Source organism: Littorina saxatilis, linkage group LG8 (genome assembly GCF_037325665.1).
Source record: "Littorina saxatilis isolate snail1 linkage group LG8, US_GU_Lsax_2.0, whole genome shotgun sequence".
NCBI classification, from domain to species: domain Eukaryota; kingdom Metazoa; phylum Mollusca; class Gastropoda; order Littorinimorpha; family Littorinidae; genus Littorina; species Littorina saxatilis.
This window is the reverse complement of record NC_090252.1, coordinates 5250032-5270968: the sequence shown is the minus strand read 5'-3', so window position 1 is coordinate 5270968 and position 20937 is coordinate 5250032. Positions and strand designations below refer to the sequence as shown.

General features: G+C 43.4%; 1 protein-coding gene and 1 long non-coding RNA gene across 3 annotated transcripts in view; one reads left to right on the top strand and one right to left on the bottom strand.

Annotated features, from left to right (window-relative positions):
- LOC138972612 (uncharacterized) overlaps positions 1-20937 on the bottom strand; it is a 198220-nt gene that overhangs the window by 66345 nt on the left and 110938 nt on the right. Inside the window, exons 7-8 of one of the 2 annotated variants that reach the window (XM_070345269.1) lie at positions 16102-16323; positions 857-1090 (exon numbers count right to left, since the gene is read on the bottom strand). In XM_070345269.1, coding sequence (XP_070201370.1) covers positions 857-1090; positions 16102-16323 — 456 coding nt within the window. The remainder of the gene's footprint in view (positions 1-856; positions 1091-16101; positions 16324-20937) is intronic. The other variant, XM_070345270.1, reaches the window with a different exon arrangement.
- Positions 1-20937, top strand: part of LOC138972619 (uncharacterized) — a 101371-nt gene that overhangs the window by 4805 nt on the left and 75629 nt on the right. The gene's annotated exons all lie outside the window — the stretch shown is intronic.

Here is a 20937-nt window from a genome sequence, read left to right as displayed (position 1 = left end):
GATGACGTCATATCCGGCTTTTCGTGAACGTTGAGGCGGCACTGTCACGCTCTCAGTTTTCAACCAAATTGGTTGAAATTTTGGTCAAGTAATCTTCGACAAAGCCCTGACTTCGGTATTGCATTTCAGCTTGGTGGCTTAAAAATTAATTAATGACTTTGGTCATTAAAAATCTGAAAATTGTAAAAAAAAATAAACATTTATAAAACGATCCAAATTTACGTTTATCTTATTCTCCATCATTTGCTGATTCCAAAAACATATAAATATGTTATATTTGGATTAAAAACAAGCTCTGAAAATTAAAAATATAAAAATTATTATCAAAATTAAGTTGTCCAAATCAATTTAAAAACACTTTCATCTTATTCCTTGTCGGTTCCTGATTCCAAAAACATATAGATATGCTATGTTTGGATTAAAAACACGCTCAGAAAGTTAAAACGAAGAGAGGTACAGAAAAGCGTGCTATCCTTCTCAGCGCAACTACTACCCCGCTCTTCTTGTCAATTTCACTGCCTTTGCCATGAGCGGTGGACTGACGATGCTACGAGTATACGGTCTTGCTGCGTTGCATTGCGTTCAGTTTCATTCTGTGAGTTCGACAGCTACTTGACTAAATGTTGTATTTTCGCCTTACGCTACTTGTTTGTAGACTCGGATTGAGCTCCCCTCGCGGAACATTTAGTTGAGAACCGATTTTGAGTTTGCCAAACCGTTCGAACTGACGCGCACCTATCAGCGATGTGTTAAAGTGTCTGTAGGATGTTTGGGTGTCTCACCTATGACGTAGTGTCCAATGACGCGCACCTGTCAGAGCTCTTTAAAGTATGTGTAGGATGTTACAAAGCTTCACCTTTGACCTTGTGTCCCATGACGCGCACCTCGCAGAGCTGGAGTTTGTATGGTTCAGGGGCGACCAGAATGACGAACCGACCCTCGTTCAGCTGGCTGGGGTCGCAGGTCAACACAACCTCGGCACCGTTTGTCAGATTATCGTTGCGGTGTTCCGCGCACTTCTTCGTCGGCATCGACAACGTGTTCATCCCATCGTTCTCCACGAACACATCGAAGTATTTCAGTTCCTCGCCTGCAGGAAAAACGCAGTTGTTGTCACGTCAAAACAATGTTGTGACCCATATTGGGAATCCCTCACGACTTATTTTGTTAAGTGGGGCATGCACCGAGGGACCCACTTAAAAAAATGCTCTCGGAACTCCCAATAGGAGTTAACAAGAAGAGCAAATGCTAACACATGACTCGCCTTCGTTACCGCCGCCCCTCCCTCAACCACCTTATCCCATAGACATTTAAAGACATTTACAAGACCCTGTTTTCTAAGAAATTCGGTTCATAAGCTCTGTAAGCTTACTCCGATTTTAAGACCTGATTATCTGAGGGTTGTGTAGGCCTTAACAGGATGATTCCACAACTATGACTCCCCCCAGCCAAAAAAAGTAATCTGGTGAAAGAAGGTGTAATCAAGAATCCATTCGGCAATCATTTCGCACATTGTCATTTCTGCCCGGAAAATGTCTCCCTCCAGTTTTGTTACTGTATCACTCGACTCAGACTTCCTGATAAAGAAACCGGTAATTCGAACGTCTTTTGTCTTTTGGTTTCCATGAGCTCTCTTTACTGCATCCTTGTGATAAATTGTCCCGATGTGCTATGCACGGTCATATTTTCCAACGTGTTGACACGAAAAGTTACTGTGGCAAAGGAAACACAAGACGTGCTTTGGTCCTTTTGATTAATAATAATAATAATAATGCAAACTTTTATAGCGCTATTCTAGAAAAATGTCTACTCTTAGCGCTTTACAATACATACATCGACCAAGCATACTACACACGCACAGGCAAAGAAACCGACCAAACATAACCAACAAACTATACATGCACAGGCAAAGAAAACGACCAAACATACAATACACGCACAGGCAAAGATAACGACCAAACATAAACAAACATTAAGGTCCCAGGCATGGCCACGATTCCATTTTGCTGCCTTTTTTTCCTGTTGAGGGGATTTTTTTCTTTTTCACAGCAATCCTTTTACCACCACTGTAACCAGCTTCTTCATTAGACTCGTCCTCTCATGGGGACTCAGATTTTCCGCGCGTCGTCTATCTTGTATGTGGCTAAACAGACCGCAAAATGCCCGGATATGGCCCAAACGATCTCGCGCAGGTGCAAACGCAAGCTCTGCGAGAGCAACAAAACAGATCGGATTTACATCGAGACGAAATGCCAAAAAAATCGTACTGTCGGTTTCTTAAAAATCGTACTTCCATTGTGGAAAGCGTGGTGGCATAGTAAATTACGCCCAAATCGTAAGGGTAGGCAGGTCTGCTTTTGTCCGATGTTTTTACATTTAGACAAGTTTTGACAAAATGTATTAACGTAGAGGGGGGAATCGAGACGAGGGTCATAATGGTGTATGTGTGTCTGTGTGTGTGTGTGTAGAGCGATTCAGACTAAACTACTGGACCGATCTTTATGAAATTTGACATAAGAGTTCATGGGGATAAATGTCTTTGATGACGTCATATCCGGCTTTTCGTGAAAGTTGAGGCGGCACTGTCACGCCCTCATTTTTCAACCAAATTGGTTGAAATTTTGGTCAAGTAACGTTCGACAAAGCCCGGACTTCGGTATTGCATTTCAGCTTGGTGGCTTAAAAATTAATTAATGCCTTTGGTCATTAAAAATCTGAAAATTATAAAAAAAATATGTTTTTTATAAAACGATCCAAATTTACGTTCATCTTATTCTCCATCATTTGCTGATTACAAAAACATATACATATGTTATATTTGGATTAAAAACAAGCTCTGAAAATTAAATATATAAAAATTATTATCAAAATTAAATTTTCAAAATCAATTCAAAAACACTTTCATCTTATTACTTGTCGGTTGCTGATTCCAAAAACATATAGATATGATATGTTTGGATTAAAAACACGCTCAGAAAGTTAAAACGAAGAGAGGTACATAAAAGCGTGCTATCCTTCTCAGCGCAAGTACTACCCCGCTCTTCTTGTCAATTTCACGGCCTTTGCCGTGAACGGTGGACTGACGATGCTACGAGTATACGGTCTTGTTGCGTTGCATTGCGTTCAGTTTCATTCTGTGAGTTCGACAGCTACTTGACTAAAATGTTGTATTTTCGCCTTACGCGACTTGTTTAATACTCCTTTCAAGTTTGCTTTTTCAAAAATTCCCCAAGACACGACTCGAGTGGCAAAGACCATATCCTGCAATTACCGTCTAAGTTGGTGAAGGCGTTTCGGAGGCTTTTGTCATCATAACCACAGACAGACAGACATACACACAAAAACCAGCTTGATAAGTTCAATACAAGCAACATGAAGCATAATTACCTTTCACAGATTTTGTTTATTGTAAGCATATTTTTAGCGACAAACACCATAAATTGTATATTTTTGGAATCAGCAAATGATAAGAAACTGCATGCGTCTTCTTCAAACAATAAAGAAAGTCCTCATTGAACGATTTTCTTAATTGTTAGCCCATTTTTCAATTAAACACAACAAAAATATATATTATCGGATACAAGTGGCATTACAAAAAACAAATTGATGAAATTAGTGTGGCCTCAACTGTTGCAAACGATCAAATATGACGTCATCAAATAACCCTGTCAAAAATCGGAGAAACAAGGCACAAGCAAATCCCCTCAGGAATGAATGCATCAATTTTTAAGAAAATCCGTTGGGTAGTTTCTGAGAAATGCTTGTCACACACACCCAGACACACACACACACAAACACAATCACATACATCGGGAGACAGACCTCACTCTCCGCCAATGTTAAGACATTCAGTCATTACTTGACTAAATGTAAAAAGAAGCATAATAATTACTGATTTTCTTGACCAAATTAAGTTTTTGCTGGCCCAGACACAAATGTATATTCAGACACTTGCTTGACCTAATTTCTGACACTATGACATCATAACTTGATGTCATCATCCAAGACTACACAAACTCAGACACTATAAACTGTGACCAAGTCAAACAAGAGGCGAAGCCTTCAAGGCTCCCGTAAGAAATCGACAAACAGTAACACAAACTCAATCACCCCGTCACACACACACACACACACACACACACACACACACACACACACACACACACACACACACACACACACACACACACACACACACACACACACAGTAAGCATAGGTGACACGGTGCAAGAGTGGGAGACGCTAGATCTGTCTGTAGCACACCAAACACCCACATAAAACGAGACGTACCTCACCACCATACCCCAACTACTCGCTTGACTGGTGTGCGCGTCCCGCCGGTACCCACCCAGCGGGAGCGACGGGCCCCCTCCCCCCCCTCCCTGCAACCTCATCCCCCCTCCCCTCCCCGCCTCTTCTGGTGGGTGGGTCACTGAGCACCGCACACCAAGACTCAACCAAATTATGACACCCGATGAAAAACTAAAACTAATCTACTAGATTATCCGTACATAAACAAGCCTATTTTTATCCTAAAAGGACGCATGTCCACTCTTACCAATCCGAATGACAGAACGAAAGATCTATGTTGTATATATATGTTATATGTGTAAAGGCAAGGCAACCTCTGCGCTCTATGTACATATGTAAATTGCTCCGGCATACCAACTTCAAATTGAAGAAATTGGACTTTTAAACTTTTTATCAGAGTGGCTCTGAAATTTTATCAATTTTTTACATCACAAATCTGGATTTAATAAAGAAACCAAAACCTCTTTTAATCCCCCCTCCCCCACAAAGTGTCTCGCGTGGCGAAGGGAACGTGTCCATACAAAAAAGAACATTTTATAACCAACTCTTTTACAAAACAACTTTTAACCTTCTAACAACCCCAACCCATCATCCTCCAATCCCCCTCCCCCCACGGCGCCCCCTTTTTAATATCGTATAAAAAATCATGTCCCAATATAGGTCCCTAGTTACCTGGGAGGACGTAAAGCCCCAAATTCTCTCTCTCTACGGGGACACGACTGCCAGATCGACACTGCGCTTTCGACAGTGCTTCCTCGCGCAGACACTGAAAACACGCTGTGCAGATCAACCTGCAGGAAATCTCCTTTGGTATCTTCTTTATCTATTTTTCTGGAGCCGCTATGAAACCGAACAATGTGAAATCGTCTTCCCCTAATCGGCGAATGCAGCTCGGTTAGAACTGAAAAGTGAATCTACACTAAAATACTTCACGCGATCTGACCTAACCTTGACCCCTGACCTGGTCTACATACCACACACACAACACAAACCAGTCACCTGTTTTTACCCATCCAAAACCCCCCACCACCCGTTTTCTTTGGATACACACTTTAACTACATACGTGCTGACGAAATGTTGATCATCGCTTCAATACTTTGAAGCTGTTGCTTGGATAATAACCCGGTAAAATTAGTATTTCGGTGTTCAGTCAAATGTTAAAGTTTCTATCACACACGCACGCACGCACGCACGCATGCACGTACGCACAGACAGACAAAAGTTAGCATCGCATAGGCTACACTTACGTGAGCCAAAAATGACATCATAGCTTAATGACCTCAAGACCTATTTTCTTGATAGCTTAGTGGATATTTCAGGGGTGAAAAACTTTTTCAGCAAACATGTTTATGCCGTGACTGAAATTTGATGAAAACTAGTACATTTTTGGTCATGTCTGCTGATTATCAACACCTACAATTGATTGAAATTTGATTGATTTGAGATTTTATCCGGATTTAAAGCTCTAGCTTAAAAAACATTCGAGATAACATCAAGTTAAGTTTTTACAAAACGAACATGACTCCGTTGTGACCCCAAAATTTGACGAGGGTCATTCAAACTGGGGTCACAACGTGAGAATATCAAACCCTATAAGTGTGCAAATTGTCAGACGTTTTGGTTAAAAAAAAACAACATCCGAGATAACCTCAAGGTGTTTTGTCCACGGATGAACAGACGGCCGGCCGGCGGGCCATACAGACGGACACTTATGAATCGTAATATTCACCAATTACTCAGGTGAGTCAAACATAGAACATATGTATTGCTAATATAGTTCCAGGCGCCTTACTATCACAACACAATACCTACACAAGTAAATATTTTTGTTTGTAAGGCAAATTCACGGGAAGGCAGGAGAAGAAGAAGTAAGGCAAATTCAAATGTTTCAAAGTAAATGCTAATTGCTCATTAGAATTAAAAGGAGCACAAGTAAGCCAGTTGACTGAAAGTATAATTATACCCAAAATGAAAGAAATGATACATTTATTTCCTACCCTCATCACTAGCCCGACATTTTTCAACATCCACAACATTTGAAGAAATTGTTTGTATTTAACATTTCTTTTTACAAGAACTATGATAATTACTAATCGTCTTGACAAAATTGAGTGTTGGCTGGCCCAGATAATAATTATATTACTTGGGTGAACTCATTTCGAAATACCCCAGACACTAAGCTGTGACCCAATCAAACAATGGCATCATAACCTGATGAGCTCACGACTTATGTTCTTGATAGCTCTGTAGATATGTTCAGGGTTGAAAATCATCTGGAACAATCATGCATTTACCATGCTGTGACTTTTTTTTTTTTTTTTTTTTTTTACATCATGTCAAGTTTTAACTAACATTTTTTTTTGGCGGGGAGCATCCTTCTTCATGGGTCTTTTTTTCTACTTTTTTCCGCTTATTCTTAATACCTAGCCTGGACATGTATTCATATGATGGACAATTATTTTTTTTTCTTCATTACAGTTACTCTATCGTTACAGCTATTTCATTCACCTTTGCTATGTCTAGTTTGTTTGCGTGTAAGTGCGTGTGTGTGAGTGTGTGTGTGTGTGCGTGTGTGTGGGTGTGTGTGTGTGTGTGTGTGTGTGTGTGTGTGTGTGTGTTGTTGTTGTTGTTGTTCCCATAATTCTGTTAAATAATACATTTTCAGCGGGACAATACATAACATGTCAAGTTAATTATCCAACGCTCGATAGACAAAAGGCGAGAATTTACCAATTACCAATTACAGTACTAGTTTTCAGCATAGCATCATACAGCGCATATATAAATAACTTTACATTAACAGCACTATACTACTAGTTATCTATATTCTTTATAAGTTATACACAGTTCAATTTTACTAGAACTTTCGAAGTCGAGCTTGGTTCTGAAATAACACCTTCATGTTAGTTTTTGGATTTCCGTACTTGAACTGGTCTATGCACATTTTCGATTTCAATATAAGGTGATTAATTATGAAGGTTTTCTCTCTGGGGATATCACGTGTGAAATACCCCAAAAGAGCCTCTTCGCAGATTAACTTTATATTTTTGCCTGTACATTTAGATATGTACCCTTGACATTCCTGCCATATGGGTTGCACTGCTCTACACTGCCAAAAAAAGTGCTCGATGAAGTCGGTTTCGTTACAATACTGACAAAGATTTGTTTGTCGAATTCCCATCTTATGTAGCAAAATATTGGTGGGATATATATTGTGTAAAATGTTCCAATGCAGTAGACGAAGACGGGTTTCTGTCGAGCATTCGTTAGCTAATTTCCAGTGTTTATCTTCTAATGTAATATTTAATTTGTTCGACCAAAATGCAGCTGAGCTTGGCTCCTATATCTCATAATTTAACATCTTTAGGCGAATTTGGCGTGGAGATAATTGTATAAATGGCATATGATCAGAACGGGCCTGACCCGTATCACGCAATAATAGAGCTTTAATGGCAGTCTGTATTGCATTTTATTCACATAGGCGAGACTGTTTATATCCAGTTCGTTCACATATTTCATCAAAAGAGCACATGTCGTTATCGTTAAAAAACATCTTTAACAACGCATATTTTAGCCTTTATCCAGTCATTCATGTATAGGGTTTGCTTCCTGTACCTTATATTTGTATTATTCCATAAGGTTTGATTGCGTACACTTATCTGCTGTTCATTACTGCTTATTTCTTTGATCTTGTTTATTGTTTAGCCAGGTGATAAAAGCTTGTTTCCAGAAATATTGCGTTATGGCACCTAGTCCTTTAAAATTTTCTGCACTCATATTTGAGCGCAGACAGCATAAGCGTTCGCCCAGATTTAAAAAGGAAGCTAATGGAATATGTTGCCACTTTGCGTTACTTCCGTCCAGCAGCCTCATAATCCATGAAATTAGAAATGGTGTTTGTACATCTTTGACATTAATCATTTTCAGACCTCCAAGATTTGTCTCTTGGCACATTACTTTTCTATTAAATTACATATTCGTACTCCGAATCACATGATTTGCATTGACACACTTCGAGATGCTTAGGTCTGATAAATGCTACCCGTCTAGGTATAAGGGAAGCAACCACAACTAAAAAAAGTGTCAGCACCATGGTACCTGCCACACTAGGTTGCCTCCCCTTAGGGTGAGCTACGTCACCATTGGTGCCTACCACGTGATACCTCAATCGACTTCTATCACTTGAGTGGAGAGGCCGTGTTTTGCTTTGCTCTGGCTGTTTGTGTCTGTGGACACCCACCGGCCTCGGCTCCCGTCTGCTTTCTGGCTGTTTCCAGCTGGTGAGATATTTCCTTTTAGTCCTTTGACTTGTTATTGTTTTCTGCTGAGCTTTTCTTACGTCCGTTGGACTTTGAAGTTTTCAGTGGTTGTGTTGGCTTCCTTTTTGGTCGCCATTTTTGCTAGCACGTTGCTTTTTGCTATGTTGATGTTTTCGTCCGTGCTCGGACGCGTAACGTTTTTGTAGCTTTTTGTGTAGCTGCCTTGGGTAGCTACTACGCTTGTGTTAGCTTGTTTGCTTGCTTGCTTCTGAAATGTTTGCGTCCGTTCGGACTTGGTTAATTTCAGGAGTTGTGGCTTCCTTCTTGGTCGCCATTTTTTGCTAGCACGTCGTTGTTTGCTATGTTTATGTTTTCGTCCGTGCTCGGACGCTTAACTCTTTTGTAGCTTGTTGTTTAGCTGCCTTTGGTAGCTACTACGCTCGTGTTAGCCTCTTTGCTTGCTTGCTTCTGAAAATGTTGCGTCCATTCGGACTTGGTTAGTTTCAGTTGTTTGTTTATTTTCTCTCGGCGTTAACATGGCCGACAATGAGAAATAGAGGGGTGCTAAGGCCGAGGGTAAGGGCAAGGGCCCTGTTAAGCTCAAATCCTCTGCATCCTTGTCTTCTTGTAAGAACCCTGTCATAGTAGTTTCGGACCCAAGAATAACACTTTGTTTTCTGTGCCGTTTTCGGCTCCGGACGTTTTGCCGTATGGCTCTCAGTCGTCCGCTCTGCCTCTAAGGCTGCCGTCTTTGACTACTGTTTCGGCTCCAGAGTCTAGTGCTCTGGGGCCTACTCTTATCTCTTACTTTTTTCCAGAGATAGGTACCCTCGTTCGCTAGGCTATGACGCGGGCGGACATCGTCGCCATCTCTGCTCCTCGCCGTGGGGTTAGGGGATGTACTCTCCTTGGCGTCTGTTTGACTCCGGGTCTTCTCTTGACCAGGCTGCTGGCCGCCGTGACGATTCAGGACTGTCCCTATGGGGACCTTCTTCTTCTCTTCCTGGCCGGCATTTGTTGCCTTCCGCTTGCGGTAGCGCAACAGTGCATGTCCCTCCGGGGATCCGGTCACAGCAAGGTTGGTGTCTGCAGCAGTCGTTTACGGCAGCTGCTCTTCCGGTTCCCGGAAGCAGAGGTTCACAGGCTAGTGCACAGGCTACTGTCACGTCCGGTCGAGCTTCGACTTACGTCAGCAGTCGTCCGCGACAGCTGCTCCCGGCTTCGGCCGGAAGTAAGAGGTTCACCGGCTAGTGCACATGCTACTGTCACGTCCGGTTCGAGCTTCGACTTACGTCAGCAGTCGTCCGCGACAGCTGCTTCCGGCTTCGACCGGAAGTAAAAGGTTCATCGGCTAGTGCACAGGCTACTGTCACGTCCGGTTCGAGCCTTGCCTTACGTCAGCAGTCGTCCGCGACAGCTGCGCTTCCGGTTCCGGCCGGAAGTGGAGCTTCACCGGTTAGTGCACAGGCTGCTGTCACGTCCGGTTCGAGCCTTACCCAACGTCAGCAGTCGTCCGCGACAGCTGAGCTTCCGGTTCCGGCCGGAAGTGTAGGTTCACTGGTTAGTGCACAGGCTTCTGTCACGTCCGGTTCGAGCCTTGCCCTACGGCAGCAGCCGTCCGCGACAGCTGTTCTTCTGGCCCCGGCTGGAAGTGTAGGTTCACTGGTTAGTGCACAGGCTGCTGTCACGTCCGGTTCGAGCCTTGCCTTACGTCGGCAGTCGTACGCGACAGCTGCTCTTCCGGTTCCGGCCGGAAGTGTGGGTTTACCGGTAGCAGACCTGTTATGGTCCCATCCGGTTTTAATCTCGATTTTCGTCAGCAGTCGGAAGCATGGGTTCACCGGCTAGCGGACCTGCCTGGTCCCATCCGGTTCGAGCCTATCCATACGTCAGCAGTCGTTTTTTGCAGCTGCGCTTCCGGCTCTTGTCGGAAGTATAGGTTTATCGGTTAGTGGACATGTTGCTGTCCCTTCCGGTTCGGTCCTAGGGTTTACCTATTGGTTACCAGGCTTCAGCCATCAGTTTGTGCAGCACCAGCTTTGGCTTAGCGCCTCCGTGTCTGCTGCACTCCCGGCTCCTCCCGGTGTTCCCGGTTCCATTCCCGTCGCTTCCTCTTGGTCGTCGGTGAACGTGGGACACGGTTTTGCCCTTTGGGCATGCAGGCTTCCTGCCTCAGTCGGGTTAGCAGCTGCCACTCACTTTGGTGGTGGTTTCGGCTGATCTCCGCACTTCCTGGCCTTCGGTTTTCGATGCCTCCCATCCTACTCTTAGTCAGGTGGTGAGGTTGGGTCGTTTACCGGCAGGAAAGGGGCTTCAGGCTCCGGCCTCCCCCGCTCAGCGTCCTTTCTTGGGCTCTTATGGCTTTGAGCCAGCCCCTTCGCTTACCACGTCGGACTCTCGGTCGGTTGTTGGTTAGCAGACGCTCTAGGGGTTGTCGTCCCGCTTCAAGGTGGCTCTTGAAGCGGCGGCTGAAGTCTCTTCCAGATTTTGTCCGGAAGGGGTTTATTCTTCGAAACTGCTTCTGCAGATGTTTTTTCGATGAGGACTGGTTCCCAGTCGGCGAGAGAGAGGGAAGGCTACTTCCGTTTTAAGGTGTCGCCTTTGGTGGCCTTTCAACTCTCTCCCATCTTTGCCAAACCCTTGTCTTCCGGCAGCGGCTGCCTCTAGTTCCGGTTTCTTTGCGGTCCTCACGGCCAGCTATGGATCTGGCGCGGGTTTGGTTTGCCTCCCCTGCGCATGCTTCTTCTTTCGGCACATTAGCGGCTTAGAGTTGCCGTCGCCCAAGACGTCCCGGAATTTGCTGTCGTCTTTTGCCCTTTCGCGTGCACCTTTGCAGGTCACGCCGGAACTTCTTATTTGGGGAACGATTCGAGTCTCCTGCTCTCTGAGCAGACTCTCTTCCCCTCGGAGGAAGTGGGCAGACAGCTTTTGGAACTTGCTTCCATTTCGGAGACACTCCTTTACGGAGTCCTTGGCGCCCTTTACACTCAGTAAATAGCAGGACGCAGGGGATGCTTTCTCCACCTTTGCTAGGGTGAATTTAGAACGGAGGAGGTCTTCCTCTCTGCACAAGGTCCATGCGGTTATGTACAGACGGGACTTGTTCCTCGTCCATTCCTAGTTTTATGAGGAATGAACGAGAGACACCCTTAGTTCTTCACCCTTGGTGGATGGGTCTCTCTTCGGCCTCCTGGCCTTGGAGGCCAGGAGGTAGGAGTTAGAGACTTGTAGGGACCTTCAGGTCTCTTCTTTTGCTCTTCAAGCTTTGAAGCAGCAAAACAGGCTCTACCTAAGCAGACTCAGCCCTTTCAGGCTAAGTCCGCAGCTCAGGTTTGACCGGAGAGATTCTTTCTTTCACATACGTTATAGTCTGTGTTTTTTTGAACAACAGCCGGCCTTAGGGCATCCGGGGTTTTTAGCCTCGGCTGGTGCAACAGCCATTCCATCCGTTGGCGGTGGTGGTTGTTGCTTTCTCTTATGGTCTTGGTCCTAGTTTGTCTTTCGCCGAGTCTGACTCTGTCTTTCTCTAGCGATCGGACGAGTTCTGGTGTTTCGTCCAAACTTAAGGTTTACTTGAGTTGGCCTCGGAAGTAACATTCAGATTTTCCTGAGGGTGCATTGATTTTGGCACTGCATGGTGAGGAGTCATTCTTGTGGCCTATCACCTTTCTCAGCTTTTTTGGCTACTCCTCTCCTTTCGGCAGAGGTCTAGTTAATGTTCCGGTTCTCTTGGTGCGGGCTTTTAGTCCAGCATCTTTTATGGCCGGCCTACGGGCGTCTTGGCTCTCAGCCTTAGCCTGTGTAATAGTCTCCTGCCTGGCATGGGCGACTACGGTCTCCGTGTCTTTAGATTTGTCTCTTCCTCTTCTCCCTCATCCTGGCATGAGGCGAGTCGGGTCGACTTCCGGTGGGTTGGGTTGCCTGTTACGGTCACCCTTCTACCACATGCAACTATTACTTATGTTTGCCTGTTGTTCTCCGTGTCTGACTCTCAGTTTTGAGGTAATCAGACGCGTTTGGCTTTTCAGCTAAACTCAGGAATTTTTCTGGGTTTGGTCTGCCGTGAATTTTACTTCGGGCCCTTTTCCCTGAGTACTCTTGTTCAGGGAGCCTTATGGCTGGTTGGCTTCACGGTTTTCCGTTTTTCCTTTCCAGTCTTGTTTTCTGTTTTGGGTTTTTGATTTTCAGTCAATTTCCTACAAGCAGACTGCTCTGCGAACACTCTGACTTTTCGTCATTTTGTTTAGGGTCACCGGTCACATCAGGCTTTGACCACTGCGGTTTCCGCATTTCCGGTGCTTACGCACTATCATAGGTCGCTGCTTCCTCTTTTACCCCTCTCTCTGTTTTCGCAGGGACTGGTAGAGGACGACTGGTGACTGTCTCCTTTTGAGATTTTCTCATTGAGTTGGACTCTGGTACCTGGTACTCAGGTCTCTCTCTCTTTCTCTTTTCGGAGATTGGTCACTCTTCTGGAGCTGACTGTTATCTCAAAGGCCTTTCGGGCCTTACTCCATCCCAAGGGTTCATACTTGGGCATGGTTGCCTTACGGTCACCGTGAGGGTTGGCCCTTTTCAGGGCTGAGCGACAACCTTACGCACGGATCGTTTCCAGGCCATTAGCATTTCCTTCCAATAGAAAGGGGGGGGGGGGGGTCAGCTTGTCTTTCCCTCTACTCGGCTCGGGTTTATTCAAGGCTTGGGTCTTTTTCTGGACTGTTTTACGGTTCAGGAGATTGGAAGAAGTGCTGGGCACAGCTTACTGGCTCTCTGATGTTGTCTTTCGCATTTTTGCCTGAGAGACATCGCGGCTGTCAATCAGGATGGTTCTCGGTCCTTTTTCTGTCATTTGGCAGTGGGCCAGTTCCTGGCTAGGGTTTTAGAGTGAGTTAGATGTTTCTTTCTCACGGGGTCCTTTCCTGACTTTTGGCAGTGGGCCAGTTTTTGGCAAGGGATTTTCTTTCCCTCCGCCTTGTTGTAGCTATCCGCTATCTTTCCCCTCGGCTCGGCCCGAGCTCATTTTCCAGGGCCTGGGCCTCCTCCTGGGCCGTTTTACGGTTTAGGAGGTTGGATGATGTCCTGCGCACAGCTTACTGGCGCTTGGAATTTGTCTTTATCAGTTTTTGTAGGGAGACTTTGCTGCCGTCTGTCAGGATGGATTTCGGTCCATTACTGCCTTGGTGGCAGCTGGAGTATGTCTCTACAGAACTTAAGAGTGAGTTTGAACTTTTTTGATCCTACCCACCACCTTGTTGGAGTTATCTGCTAATCATGTGATTCGGAGTAAGAATATGTAATTTAATCGAAAATGTTTAATTAAATTTTCATTTGAATAATATACTTACCCGAATCACATGGGTAATTCCCTCCCGCCTGCCCCGCTTTATAGTTTCTTAGTATTCTATAAGTCGATTGAGATATCACGTGGTAGGCACCAATGGTGACGTAGCTCACCCTAAGGGGAGGCAACCTAGTGTGGCAGGTACCATGGTGCTGACACTTTTTTAGTTGGGGTTGCTTCCCTTATACCTAGACGGGTATCATTTATCAGACCTAAGCATCTCGAAGTGTGTCAATGCAAATCATGTGATTCGGGTAAGTATATTTTTTTAATTTTTTATTCTCTTTTTGTACAGTTTTTTTTTTCTTTACATGTATATGCTGTACATTACAGGACATCACCTAACCGAAAGGACAGAATCATAGAACAGAAAAGCACACTTGGACAATTACAACATACATGGGGTGGGAGAATGGAATGGGGAGGGGGGGATGTTCAGTGGTTTGGTGGTCGCATTATCAAAAGGTTTTAAGAACGAAAAAACCTAAGGGTTACATCAAAACGTGCATATACAGGCGCCAATCCTTGTAGAATTTATCTACTGTATTATTCACAACTGCGTTATACTTTTCACACATAAATCTTTGCTTAAAGTTTCTACTAAATGTCTGAAAATGAGGGGTCTTTTTGTTCATTTTGGAAATATATACATGGTGTTTGGCACAGATTAATAACACATCAAAAGCTTTATCGGTGACTACATTGTTCGCCACTCCAAGAAGAACCAGTGCTTTAGACAGTTTTAAGTTGTCGCAATGGGTGCAGTTCGCCTTTAGCCAATTTACAAATTATATCCAAAAGTCTGATGTAAAAGGGTTTCTTCATTTCTACCACAAAATGTACACAATGACGTATCCACAATTTTTCGCCAAAATAGAAACCTTTCTGTGGGCAAAATTCTGTACAATAATCGGTACTGGAACCATCTCGGGTAAGTATATTAATCAAATGAAAATGTAATTAAAAATTTTCGATTAACTTTTTCATAAGCTCTTTTGTTTGAATATTTTTTCTTCCAGATAAATCGGAATAGAGATGAATTTAGCTTATTGATGAAGTTTTCTGTGGCACATAGAGATTGCAGTACGTAAGTAAACTGTGACAACATTAATGTTTTGACTATACAAATTTTCCCCATTATACTTAGGTTTCTTTTCGACCATGTTGCTATTAATGAATTTACTTTATGTAGTTTAGGTTCCCCGTTTTCTTCTAGGTTGGAGGCTGGGACAGAGTTGTTGAAATGAATTCCTAAGATTTTGATTTGTTTTTTCCATATAATATTACATGGTCGGTCAGCAGAAAATTTATTTATACCAAGCCACATTGCTTCTGTCTTTTGATCATTCATTGCTAACCCTGAACATTTTGAAAACTGAGTTATAAGATGTAATACGTTTCTTAGGTCTTTCTCATCTTGTAGGAAGAAACTAATGTCGTCAGCATACATAAGTAGTTTAAGAATTTCACCATGTCTATCAGAGTTCCTTGGCAGTTTAATCCCTTTAACATCTTGATCTGCACGGATTTTGATTGCTAACACTTCGAGGGCCAGAACAAAGGCTAATGGCGAAAATGGACATCCTTGTCTTATTCCAGCATCACATGGGAATGGACTCGAGATCCATCCCATGTAATTAATACTACTCTCTGTATTTTTTGTTAAAGTATCGACCCACCTAATAAAATATTTACCAAATCCGAACTTTTGGAACGCCCAGAGCATATATTCTTTAGAAATCGTGTCAAAAGCAGCTCTGTAGTCTAGCGCCATTAAAATACCTGGTTGATTACTGTTATTCATATATTCAATGACGTCATCAATCATTCTAATAACAGTGCTGGAATTTCTTCTTTTTTTTTAAACCAACTTGATCTTCACTTATTAAGTAATTGATGACTTGATTTAATCTGTTTGCAAGGCATTTCGCTAATAGTTTATAGTCGGTGTTTGTTACAGATATAGGACGCCAGTTATGTAGGTGCTCTCGTTTCAACCCCTTTCCTTTGTGTATCAGTGTGATTGCTGCTCGCTTCTGGGATACAGATAGTTCCCCTTTTTCAAAGGCTGACCAAAAAGAGGATAATAACAGAGACTTGTTTAATTATGTATCAGGTTTCTTCTGACGCTGTTTTTTTATTTTTTATTTTTTTTTAGGTTTCTTCTGACGCTGAGTGTTGTACTGACCAGAGGCGTCGACGCGGTTGTGGACGTGCAATTTGAAGATTCTGTAGGATTCCCCTGTGTCCACCTGCCACCAGCGGGCTCTGCTTCCGTCAACACTCGGGTTGGTGGCGGTACAAAGATGAGGGTCGCTGTCGCCGAGCGCGCCGTCAATAACAAAGGATGCGTCACCATATAGAGTGGAACTCATCGAAGCTGTCTTCTTTATTGCCACATTGAAAGGTACTGAAACAGTACAAGGAGTTCGTTACTGGTGCATTTCACAGTGCTGAAACAATACAGTAAATTATGTATTGATGTATTTCACAGTGCTTTAAACAGCACCGGATCCAGTAAAAGGATCTGTCCTTTTGATCGATCCTTTTGATCGATCCTATGGAAGGCGAAAAGGGTCAAATGATCGAGCAAAAGGATTGAGCAAAAGGACCGATCCTTTCGCGTTTGACCCTTTCCGCGCGACGCCCGGAAAGGGTCAAACGATCGATCAAAAGGATCGATCAAAAGGATCGATCCTTTTACTGGATCCGGTGCTGACAAAAAGTGGAACCGGAATTTTACCGGCACACAGTCTGGAGTTCACATTTTGGTGGCAAACTGACTTCAGATTTCAGTTCGCGTGTACGTGCGTCCAGTGTTCTAGATGATCGAACGTGTAGCAAAGACCTGTACGTGTACGTGTAGATATTCCGTCACCCGTGACTCACTTTTTTTCTCCAATGTTCCAAATCATACGTTGTTTACCAAGACTGCAGATCTCGGCTCAAACGCGTGACGTAAAAACTAGATTTGATGACGTTACCCGTACACGTTCCTGTATACGTGCTGAAAGTGGCACATCTAGATCTGTTGCAGACGAACGCTTCGCGCCAAACACTTTTCACACAGTAATTTTAACTACACACCCCTAAATGTACTCGCTAAAACAAGACGAATTTTTTGTTTATTTCTCTTGATATTTCATGCTTCTTCACGCCGCACCAGAACACGTAATCTACTTACTTTACTTTCTAGATTCGTTCTTTGTGCTAATCCGTTCCATGATTTTCCGAAACAGCGCGAAAGGATCGATCCTTTTGATCGATCCTTTTGCTCGATCATTTGACCCTTTCCGCGCGTCGGGCGAAAAGGGTCAAATGCAAAAGGATCGATACTTTTGATCGATCCTTTTGCTCGATCATTTGACCCTTTCCGTGCGTCGGGCGGAAAGGGTCAAACGCGAAAAGGATTGATCCTTTTGATCGATCCTTTTCATCGATCATTTGACCCTTTCCGCGCGCCGGGCGGAAAGGGTCAAACGCGAAAAGGATCGATCCTTTTGATCGATCCTTTTGATCGATCATTTGACCCTTTTCGCCTTCCATACGATCCTTTTGATCGATCATTTGACCCTTTTCGCCTTCCATATTGCTTGGCCATCTGATCACAGATGAGGTCGCAGTTTGTAGGTTGAATCTATGAATCGGACAGAGATAGATCTGAATTTCTGGTACGACCTTCCGGATTATCAACATTGGGTTCATGGTCGGAATCAAGAGGTCAAATTTGCGTGGCTCCCAAGCATATCATAAAAAAAATCCATTTTCTTGTTTCTGCGGCTGCGCAAGTTATTTCGCCTAGATCATGGGCGAGCTTTAGGCCTACGGAGAAATATCGCTGGATATGTTCTCCCTAGATTAACAGAGATAAAGAAGGGAAGTCATGCTATATAGTACGTTTGTAGTGCCGGACTGTGTTACATCTTCAGCTTCATTATGGCAAGGCAGTATTTGTTGACGTGATTTGTTTGATTTATGATTGGATTGGATTCAATAACGAAATGTTTGAAATGGTACAGGACCTGCTTATCTCTCTGAGATGTTATCAAAATATTCAAACCTCTCCTCTCTTCGCTCTGCAACAGATACCAATGTACTTAGAAAACCAAAAAGAAACAGAAAATCAACTAACTATGGATTTGAGAGATCCTTCAAGTACCAGGGACCTCTTGTCTGGGAGAAAATCCCCCGGAGCATCAGGGATTCCCAGTCACCATCTGCCTTCTGAACAGCCCTCAAAACACACATGTTTAAGTTAGACCTCTGAAGGAGATCCCATGATCGGTGAGTCATTGGCGCTGCCACGTGTATTATCTACTAAAAGGTGGCGTTCGTGAAGATGTGTATGTGCCTGTGTGTGTTGTACTAGTATAACGTATGCGTACATGGAATGACATTGCGGGTTACCTGAACATTGACAATGACGAAAGAAAGATTGTGTGTGTGTGTGTGCGTGCGCGCGCGTATGTGTGTGTGTGTGTGTATGCGTGTGTGTGTGCGTGCGTGTGTAGGTGTGTGTGACCATGTTTGAATTTGTTCGGATTTAGTTATCTTTCCTTGTTTGTATTATGATTATGTAAGTGTAAAGCGCTCTGGGCTTGTCACCACGAGGTTTACGCGCTATATAAGTAATCGTTATTATTATTATTATTATTATTATTATTTAAGTTATTGAGACATCCCAGTGCACTAAGGGATTTATAGAGCAAATCGAGAAAATTCATTATTGAACGAAGCGCATAGCGCTGAGTTCAATAATTATTTTCGAGATTTGCTCTATAAATCCCTTAGTGCACTGGGATTGTTACAATAACGATATTGTCGGTACCGCCAGAGAAAAAAGAAGATACAACACGCACATTTTGCTACGCGCATTTGAATAGGCATAACTGTGTGGTCAGGTCGTATAGAAGATCTACTTTTGTGTGGGCTGTCTCGTGTGTCGTGCTTTCATCACACGCAAACTCTTGTTTTAATTTCTGTTGGTAAATTCCAGTGTAGCGTTAAGCTAAACAGTGATGATCTTTCTCTCATTTGAACTCGGAGAAAGGACTGTGCTTTCAGTTATTTGCGGTTCGAAACCTTCATCGAGCTTCGACAGATTGACTGTGCAGAGTTTTGCCCCTTGCCAAGGTCGACGGAAAGCCCATTTTCAAAATAAACGTGGCATGTTTTTCGTGTGGTATCTTCCCTCATCGGGGAGTCTGGTACTAAATATGAACGGTAAGAATGCCCTGAACCCTACACGTATTATATCCCCATCGTTTTATCGTTCACATTTGCCTAACATGTTAATTTGCTGAGCGGGATTTATGTCGTCTGCTAGGCTATTGCACTGAGTCTCATTTCAAAAACAAAAATTGCTCGTCCCGTTGCACTGAGTCTGCACACATTAAGCAGGCTGGTAATAAGTCTTATATGTGGTAAGACCGTTCTAAACCCTACACGTTTTCGATTCCGATTGTTCTTGCCCTAAAATAAACGGAAAACATTCATTTACTGAACAGATGCAGTCGTATTTCAGTGTAGTCTGCTACGTGCTGATCTAGCTGCTACGTTATCGGAATAACACTTGTGTTTTCTGTTAGCTGCTGGGAATTGTATACTAACTCATCATTTGGTAATGTGGATAATAAGGTACATGCCACCAACATGGCATAATTATGAGAGGAATCTTCGCAAGTCGAAACTGAAAAAGTAGACACAGCGGGTTCTATTTTTAGATCAGTGCAACTGTGGGTGGCACAGGCGCATGCAATCTGTCAGAAAAAAACACTTCTGCTTTAATTGGAAAGCAGGACATTTATGGTCATAATCATTGGTATTGTGGAGAATATAAGCTACATGTCATTAATTAATTCTGAGGATGAGAGTACAGTCTCGCTTTGGCAAAGGGTGTAAGAATACGCTCTGTGGAAAAGTTAGCGCACTCCAGGAGTGCGCTAACAGATTTAAGCGCATCGCCATTAGCCAATCAACTGGTTCACATCAGTCATGTGACACCAGTACTTACTGACAATTATTATTATTATTATTATTATTATTATTATTATTATTATTATTATTATTATTATTATTATTAAATGGTCATTCGTTGTGTGTCTTGGTCGAGTGCGTGTTGTCGTCATCCCGTATGCATGTGCCTGATAGTTAGTGACTCGGTGTGTCAACATGTATGATTGAGTGTGTGAGTGATAGTTAGTGACTCGGTGTGTCAACATGTATGATTGAGTGTGTGAGTGATAGTTAGTGACTCGGTGTGTCAACATGTATGATTGAGTGTGTGAGTGCAGAAACCCTGTGCACGGAAAAACGAACACCGGACCATCCAGTTCACTAAACCTAAAGCATTCCTTGACACTATCACTATACTACTGGCTTACCCAGTGTGTCACGTTGTAGCACTATACTACTGGCTTACCCAGTGTGTCACAGCCATACACTTTGTTGCACTATACTACTGGCTTACCCAGTGTGTCACAGCCACACACTTTGTTGCACTATACTATTGGCTTACCCAGTGTGTCACAGCCACACACTTTGTTGCACTATACTACTGGCTTACCCAGTGTGTCACAGCCATAAGAATAAGAATAAGAATATACACTTTGTTGCACTATACTATTGGCTTACCCAGTGTGTCACAGCCATACACTTTGTTGCACTATACTACTGGCTTACCCAGTGTGTCACACTGTGTTTCACTATACTACTGGCTTACCCAGTGTGTCACAGCCACACACTTTGTTGCACTATACTACTGGCTTACCCAGTGTGTCACAGCCATACATTTTGTTGCACTATACTACTGGCTTACCCGGTGTGTCACAGCCACACACTTTGTTGCACTATACTACTGGCTTACCCAGTGTGTCACAGCCATACACGTTGTAGCACTATACTACTGGCTTACCCGGTGTGTCACAGCCACACACTTTGTTGCACTATACTACTGGCTTACCCAGTGTGTCACAGCCATACACTTTGTTGCACTATACTACCGGCTTACCCAGTGTGTCACAGC